The sequence below is a fragment of the Trachymyrmex septentrionalis genome, unplaced genomic scaffold (genome assembly GCF_001594115.1).
Source record: "Trachymyrmex septentrionalis isolate Tsep2-gDNA-1 unplaced genomic scaffold, Tsep1.0 scaffold32, whole genome shotgun sequence".
Lineage (NCBI taxonomy): Eukaryota > Metazoa > Arthropoda > Insecta > Hymenoptera > Formicidae > Trachymyrmex > Trachymyrmex septentrionalis.
Window position 1 is genome coordinate 4,412,072 of NW_017305485.1, and position 8,642 is coordinate 4,420,713.

Genomic DNA, 8,642 nt, shown 5'->3' on the forward strand with positions numbered 1-8,642 from the left:
CAAAAAAAGTATTTGTGCTATTTAAATATTCAGATAGAAAAAATTTCAATCCATTTTAATCCATTCTCGTTTGCTGGGATTATCTTAGTGTTAAACAATTATTTCAAATATCATTGTATGCTCGTTTAACACAAGGAAGATAGCAGAAATAAGCTTCATATTTACTCTGTCGCAGTTATATATTTCTCCATTGCACAGGAGGAATAAATGTGGATATTCATGGACTCTCATGGGTTGCATTCCGTAGAGACCATCGACGATGGCCAATCGATGAAATCCCAGATATCCATTCTGCAAAAAAAAAAAAACATCAACAGAAAGAACTTGCGTGATCTTAAAGAGTTCAAAACTTGAAAGTCGAAAAACATACTTTGACTCTGTTATCGAACTCTATTTTAAATGCTTCCGGACCGCGATGCGAAATTTTGTCGAAGTTCTCACAGATGCAGGTCATGGATTGGGCGTCCAGCCCGAATAGTGCCCAGATTCCGCACATCTTGCTAAATATCGGCTTCCTTTGATGTCACGTGCGACTCCAGTTACGTATTGCAAAAGCCAGCTGTTCTACAATATGATAGCAAATCATAAAGAATTGGCCAATCACAGTTAAATATGATACAAATGCTTGATACAAATGACTATTAATGGAAATTCGCGAGATATTTGTTTCTTCTTGAAAAAAAAAAGCGAGATATCGCACGGTAACTTTAATGACATTTAGTATTAATAAAATAAAATTTTACAGATTACGAATTTTATTTTCTCGATATATAACTTATTTTCTGTAAGCGTACAAAACGTACTTTTACGTGTATAGACTACCATACAATTAACGGTACGCTACTGTACTCCAATCTGCTGACCCGCTTTATATATGCTCCGGGCTTCGACTCCGAACAGTGTGACGTTGGCCACAATGTTATGTCGTCACTTTGTGGCGTTCTGATGTAATAACGCGTCGTTGAGCGTCGTTCAATGGCGGGATGACAAAAAGTCGATCGGTAATGTCTGACAGCGATAAATTGGAGCCGTAACAAAGAAACTATTCGTATCACCAAGTGATAATCTTTCAAGCGATCATCTTCCGTTCAAGTATCGCTTCATATACTGATTAATATAATATATTTATGTCTAATTTTATCAACGGAGATTTATGTAACTTTATCGTTTATGTCGGTTTAATTTACTCTTTAAATAAAGATAAAATATAAATAAAGATTCATATAAAGTTAAATGGATAATCTAATAAGTCGGAACAAAAATTCGTAGTGTTATTTCATTTGTATCAAGTTTAAGTTTACTGTTTTTTTATAATTGTGACAATCATTTTATAGAGCATTCGTTATCTTAAAATTAATTAAATTTGTCAAATGTGGCTTAAATATACAATATATAAATAAAAGAGCAAAAAAGCTACACACTTGATGTCGTTAGCGAAAGTCATATATATTTAAAAATTTCTCAAGTTGACATAAATAAACATATCAAAACAAATAATTAAATATCAACAAATAATTAAATAAAATTAGTTACATAAATAAACGCAGAACGTAAAGTAACCGATTTTCCAGCAAGAGTTGAGCTAATGTCGATTAATTAATCCTCATGAGGATTAATAAATCAATTTGACAAATTAATTGATTTATTTATGTAATTAATTTTATTGTGACCTCATTATTTTACTTATTTAATTATTTTACATACTGAAGATGGCCGAAACGTTTATGTCAATTTGAAAAATTTTTAAATATATGACTTTCGCTAACGACATCCAGCGTGTGGCTTTTTTGCTCTTTTGTTTATATATTATCTTAAAATATTTACACATATGAACAATTTTAGACAATTAAGGGGGTCGATTATGTGTCTTGAAATGAGATAAAAATGACAAAAGTGAGCTAGAAAAAACTTTAGTAATTATTGATTAATTAAATTATAAATATCCTAATAAGTATTAGCTTATTTTTGTAATTTTTAAGTCGTTTAAAGATAACAATAAACTTCTAAATGTATTACTTTCTACGGTACTTTCGAAAACTGATTCAAAATTTATATTTAAAAAATCTGAGAAATTTTCTAAGAAATCATTTATTTTCAGAAATTCTGAACAATTATAAAAAAATTTATGAAAAAAAAACTCAGAAAAACTTTTCAAAAAATTATTCTAATCTTTTCTTGAAAAATATATTAATGAATACGAAGAAAAAGGTTTTAATTTTCTTGGAAAAAAAAAACAAATTACAGGTTTAGTTACATTTCTGCGGCGTGTAATTACATATAAAATTATCGAATCCGAGAATTCAAATAATTCCAACGAACTCGCTATAGCGCGGAATTCCAGGAATTTCGAGGACCGTCGGTAAAACAGCGACGCGCCACGCCGATAAAACAGAATACCAACCGACGTGGCGCGTACAGTGGCGCCACGTCGCCTTAGCGGCGACAGTGGCGGCGCAGTGACTCGACCGCCAACCATTGTGGTTCGTCGGCGCGCTTCCTCTCCTTTCCGGTCTACCCCTTTCCGTTCGATCCTCACACTCACCGACGTTAATCCCCGTACATACGGCACAGTGTGACAGTATTTCGCGCGTGCTCTCGGCCAGCGCGCAACCGGGAGCTTTCAGCTATTAACTGGCGTTCCATCGGTGATTCCGGATGCGGGCGCGCCGTTCGCGTCGGGTGTGTCGTAATCGTGCTGGACCGTGCGATCGAGGTACGAACGTGGACGCGAACGCGTACTTGCCGCCGGTAGCGAGCGCGGAACACGGGGGACGGGGTCAGCCACGGAGGCGGCCAACAGCGGCAGCGGTGGTGGTGGTGGAGGTGGCGGTGGCGGTGGTGCTCGACTCAGCTGGCCTCCGGTAGACGTCGTCGTGAATGCTGGCGACGCGCGCGGAACGACGCGGACAGTCGGCGTTCGCCGGTGCTCCGAGGAGGATGCGCGCCGTAACTTGCCGGCCGTGTCACGGCCTATAGGCGCTGATAGACGCGCGGCACCATAGCCCGCTCACCCTCCTCTCCCCGCTTTAGGTAGGTGTATTTCGCCGTTCTGTTTCCATCGCCGCGAGTGCCCGAGTGCGCGAGTGCGAGCGGGGTCTTTCGGATTTTTCCTGTCGTCCTCGGGAGGGATAGAGAAAGAGAAAGGAGCGGAGACGTCTCTTTCGAGGTTAGAGTCCATGGTGGTTTCGGCCTGTTTTCCGCTCTCGACCAACAGTGCCTGACCGAACTTCCGATGTGTAACTCGTGTAAAGGCTATGGCAACGCGAAATAATTCAAACAGTGAGACGTAAGCGTTAAGTGAACCGGTCAATTACAGTAGGGAACATAAGGCGGTAACGTAAGCTGTAGCAAATTCAAAATGTTGATTTGCTTACTGCTTGTGTCTCGCTGCTTAACTCGGACAATACGCATTGTCTAGAAGACCTCTTTGTCGTGTCCTTTTGATGCTTTTCAGAAACGCGTATGTCTCGAAAGGCAGTCTTTACGACACCTTTTACACACGCTTGTTGTCCGGGAAGGGCTTTTATATGTCATAACACCCTTTAATGCACGCTCTGGCTATAACGTCTGTCACTTTAAAAAGGGCGCCATTAGTAAATCTGTTTTTCTATAGCTGAACTAATATAGTACTTCTGGAATTAAAAATATAACATTTTGTCTGTCTTCCTACATTCGAACTTTTTTTCTCACTTTAGTTAAATATCAAACATACCTATTTCACTACTTGAGCTATAAAAGCAGGTGGTACAATTCTGATTAAATTTGATTTTCGCTTCTCGAGGTTGAAGGTTTTTTTTAGGTTCTTCCCGTTCGATGGTACTTTATTGTTAGTACCTTCCGCATAATGAGACCAAGGTTGCCAAAACTTGAACCTCGAAATTGGATCGAAGTCCCGTTTTACTCAGACTTGCACCACCTTACCCTACACGTTTGATGCAAGAAAGTTCTAGTGTGGGGGAACGAAGAACAGACACCTACGATTGGAAATTGGATTATACAAGTACCATACGCGCGTACGCGTACGTCGTCGCGTTTCAACGTTTCAACCCGCGGCATATATCCGGTCACGTCGCGCGGCTCCGGCGAATTCGCGCGACCGGCCGGTCGATATTCCGCTTCGTCGGTCAGGAGACACGAGGACGACGTGGCCACGCAACGCGGGACGTTTCCGTTCGCGCAGTCCGCCTCGTCCCCGCGACGACGACGACGACGACGTCGGCGGCGTCGCCGTTACTCGTTCGATGGCCCGCCGCTCCCCGCGCGCGCGAGACCTAACCTAACCGGCTCGTCCGCGCGCACGCTACGTCGAACGCGAGCGAGAGAGGATCGATCGACCTGGTGGCCATCCCGGGGCGACCGGTACGTAAAACTCGTCGGCGGTGAATCCGCGCCGTTTGTTTTCTCCTACGGCGCGTCGTGGCGACGACCGGGAGTAAGTCTGGGGGAGAATCAGGACGACGTCGCGGAGGATCTCGTTTTACGTAGATTGATTACGTAGATGATTTAACGGCGACATAAGGAGATCCACGTCAATCACGTACTTAGCCTGAGGTAATGAATAATATGCAGTCATCTCTGTGACTCTGTCACGTCCGTCCTTCCGACCGTTACAACCGAGACGTTGTGCCATTGATTCGTCGCGTTATCGATTACTCCGTTTAATTATCGTAACACGTGGCTGTGCACTCGCGTGCGTCCAGTTGTACCTCACGCGGATAGACGTATTTTTTTTTCTTCTGTGAAGCTCGCCCGTTTTGTTTTAGAGTCTCGTTTAAATCTTTAAATCCACGAGATTTTAGGATTTTTAAATCGTTTCTGTCGTTTATATTTACAATTAGCTGAGTTATTCGCATTTCACAATTGTTTCGAACAGAGAAGTAGATATATATATATTGAAAAAATGATTTTGTTGAAGTATATCTAAAAATTTAGCTAGATAATATGAAGACAATTTTGTTGGATAATTCATAACGGCACTGAAGTTACTTTGTTAGAATAGAATGTCAAAATTTTTTGCAGATTATCGTCATGTTTGGACGTCGAATATCTTGATGTTCAACGTTATTATTTTTAGATCTAGCTGAATTTTTTAATACCTCAGCAAAACCGTTCTTTCCGTGTAACTATGTCCGTCTGCGATGTTCATACATTCAGTGCTAGAATCACTGCTTTTTTTTGTGAGACATTCAAATATTTAATTTTATCTGACATTTATCACGTTTAAATCTTGTTAACAATCGACCTTTTTGCTCGTTGCTGAATGGAAAGAATGGTTTTGTTGAAGCATCTAAAAATTTAGCTGGATCTGAATATAATTTAAATGCTCAAGCTGATTACTAGAATGTGAAAACATTTTACAGCTATCATTGAGCAATTCAAATAATTGTTATAATGATTCAAAAAGATTATTTTCAGATCTATATCTAACTAAATTCTTGCATAAATCAGCAAAATCGTTTTTTCCGCGTAGTTACGACTATTATCTTCGTACACTCATAAAATGTTAGAATTATTACTCTTTGTGAGAATTTAAACTTATCTATTGTTTATTAGGCTCGATCTTATTGATAATCGATATTATTATTGCTTGATATAAATGAAAAAAAAAAAAAAAAAACAATTTTACTAATTTTTTAGTTTTGCTTTCTAAAAGTTTAGCTACATATAGATCGAAAAATAATTTTATTAGAACATCTAACTAATAACTAACGATATAAATGGAAAAATAAACAATTTTATTGACTTTTGTTCTCTAAAAATTTAGCTACATATAGATCTGAAAATAATTTTGTTAGATCATCAAACTAATTATGTAAATGGAACACTTAAGTTATTTGCTAGATTATCAAAACTTTTTACACCATTGTCCTCATGCTTGAGCGTAATTATTTTGATGTAAATTGTTTTCAGATCTGTAGCTAAGTTTTTAGATACTTCAGCAAAATCATTTTTTCCATGTAACTATATTCATCTATTATCTTCGTACATTAGTAAGATATTAGAATCATTACTGCTCGTACGAAATACTTTTAATTCATCTATTGTTTACCAGATTTAATTTTATTGGCAATCGATATTATTTGCTACACAGTTGTGCTTATCTAAACATTTAGCCATAGATGCAGAAAATAATTTTGTTCGATTGTTAAAATAATTACATAGAACGTTTAAGCTGGTTGCTAAAATATCAAAACTTTTTGTAGCATCACGTCTACAAATTTTCAGATCTACGAGATCTACTTCAGATCTCGTATATCTAGCTAAGTTTTTAGCTGTTTTTTCCATGTATAGCTATGTTCGTCTGCAATCTTTGTGCACTTATAAAATATTAGAATCACTATTCTTCGTACGAGTTTAAACTTACCTGTCGTTCATCAGACTCAGACTTGTTAGCAGTCGATATTATCATCATTCGATATAAACGGAAAAAACAATTTTATTTTAGACAAAAAGAATTTGCTACTTCGCTATTTAAAAGCTTGGCTAGGAGATCTAAAAATAATTTTGATAGATTATTAAACAAATTATGTAGAAAACATTCAAATTGTTTGCAAGATTATTAAAACATTTTGTATTATCATCATGCTTGAGCGTCTTACGTAATTATTTTGATGACACAAATGATTATTTTCAGCTCTGTATTTTTTGTTTAGCTAAATTTTCAGATACTTCATTGTTCTTTCCATGCATATGTAATTAGCATTGATATCCTTGATATGCAATCTTATGCTAACCTATTTTTTATATCGAACGAACTAGATATAAATAAATACAATATATTTACAAATGAATGAAACGTGAAAATATTGATATGGCTTAACAGACAAGCCGTCTGTTAACCAAACGCAATAATTTCGTAATTGAAAACGCATTCGCTTCCTAAATACACTATTTCTCGAGTGTCGCTTATACACGTATAAACGAGTATAATAAAATATTCAAACACTGTCGCTGTGTTGGACTTGTAAAACTTAATTGTGGCTTGACTTAGAAAGGATTTTCCAGGAGTACTTACCGAGACATATAGATATATATCTTTAATAAGACAACACGTGAGACGAGGTCAGAGCTTTTATTACTTTCTTACGTCGCGCCGAATCAATTTTCTCGCGGAGAAGGCTAATAATAAGGATTTATCGTCGAATAATTAATAAGTAAACCGAGCTGTACTTACTGAAAGCGACGACACGTGTCGCATAGAAACACAGACGAAATTGCGAGACAATGGCAGTCTTGTATCGTGCTCTGAAATATTCGCTGCTCTTTTATTTGAAAAAAACACATGCGAAAACGCAAGTGGGCGTTTTTCATTTGCATAACTTTTAGCGACATTTGCGCTAACTTGAATTAGCTCGAATCGATAGCTCTTGTGCAGACGAATGAGAAGCATTTATCACGTAGAAGTTAAAGCGCGCGATATACTGGCAATGAGTAACTTACAATTAGAGATACATAAAATCAATTTACTTTTCGTGCTAACGGTGAAATTGATTAAACGTGAATCGGTCCTAATTTTAATTGTACACGCGAGATAGTTTCACACGTTTCTTATATAACTGCATAATTGAAGGATCTTTATTTTCAAAATTATATTTCTGGATTATATTTTTATCCATTTCTGAAAAGATTTCATTATATATTTCCAGTGAGTTTCTCTTGAAACTCACTGAACTTACAGACTTACAAAACGGAATAGATTCCAACGTAATTATGTGTCGAAAACAGAAGGAGAAGAAAGACGGATCGAAACTAATTTCTGCCTCTTTGCATTACACAGTTGAAAAATTTGTGTTAAATTTCTACGTGTTCTCAAACAGTCCACTCCAGTTTTTATGTTAATTTAACTTGGGATGAATATATATGTTAGGAAGTAATATAAATATTATGTAAAAAATTAACACAAAAAATATAACATTGTAACAATTTGTAAGCAAATTGTAGAACCATATTTCTTTTAATTTAACGAAAGACTCCACAAATTTAAAATAATATTTTTTTAGTCAAATTAACATTTATTATGTTGAATTGACATGGTTCATTTATTTAGTTTAGAATTTACATTTAAAATACATTATTTCTACATTATTTGTTTATTTACTTAAATTATTTTAACACTAAGAAATGTACACTCGAATATAGATATTTAAAAAATCAACATAATTATAACACAAATTTTAGGAGGATTTCACTACTGCCAACTAAAATTTGGTTATTTTTATGATTTTTTTAAAGAAAATCTAGATATTATATATAGAAAGATACGAGTTTTTTTTTTTTTAAATTATTTAACATTTAAATAGCAAAACATTTCTTTTATTTTAAAAAAGATGCATTTTAATGGATGCCTCTAAATGGCGATCGAATTAGGGATTATTAGAAAAACACACCTTCATAATATCTGCCTAGCTGCCCCCCACTTAACCAAATAGTCAGGCAGTCAATTTGGCTTCTCGCGAAATTCAAACTAATATAACTTTTTCCAATTTTGTTTCCGTGATTCTTTTGTGACTTTTCATCATTTTTTATGTTCTTAATTTTAATAAAAAAATTTTCAATTATATAAAATGATTGAATTTTTATTTAATTGTCTAACTAGAAAGACCGTTGGAATTTGGCTCCTTTATTCATTCCTTCTAGTGTAA

At 36.0% G+C, this 8,642-nt stretch overlaps 2 protein-coding genes across 3 annotated transcripts in view; one reads left to right on the forward strand and one right to left on the reverse strand.

Annotated features, from left to right (window-relative positions):
* Positions 1-1,001, reverse strand: part of LOC108750077 (asparagine synthetase [glutamine-hydrolyzing]) — a 4,529-nt gene extending 3,528 nt beyond the window's left edge. The window contains exons 1-3 of the mRNA XM_018489305.1: positions 804-1,001; positions 371-564; positions 166-291 (exon numbers count right to left, since the gene is read on the reverse strand). Coding sequence (XP_018344807.1) covers positions 166-291; positions 371-496 — 252 coding nt within the window. The 5' untranslated portion in view covers positions 497-564; positions 804-1,001. The remainder of the gene's footprint in view (positions 1-165; positions 292-370; positions 565-803) is intronic.
* A 1,494-nt stretch (positions 1,002-2,495) lies between these two features.
* Positions 2,496-8,642, forward strand: part of LOC108750001 (serine-rich adhesin for platelets) — a 77,847-nt gene continuing 71,700 nt past the window's right edge. Inside the window, exon 1 of one of the 2 annotated variants that reach the window (XM_018489148.1) lies at positions 2,496-3,030. The gene's annotated coding sequence lies outside the window, so the exon portion shown is untranslated. Of the gene's footprint in view, positions 3,031-3,066; positions 3,167-8,642 lie in introns of those variants that run through there. The other variant, XM_018489149.1, reaches the window with a different exon arrangement.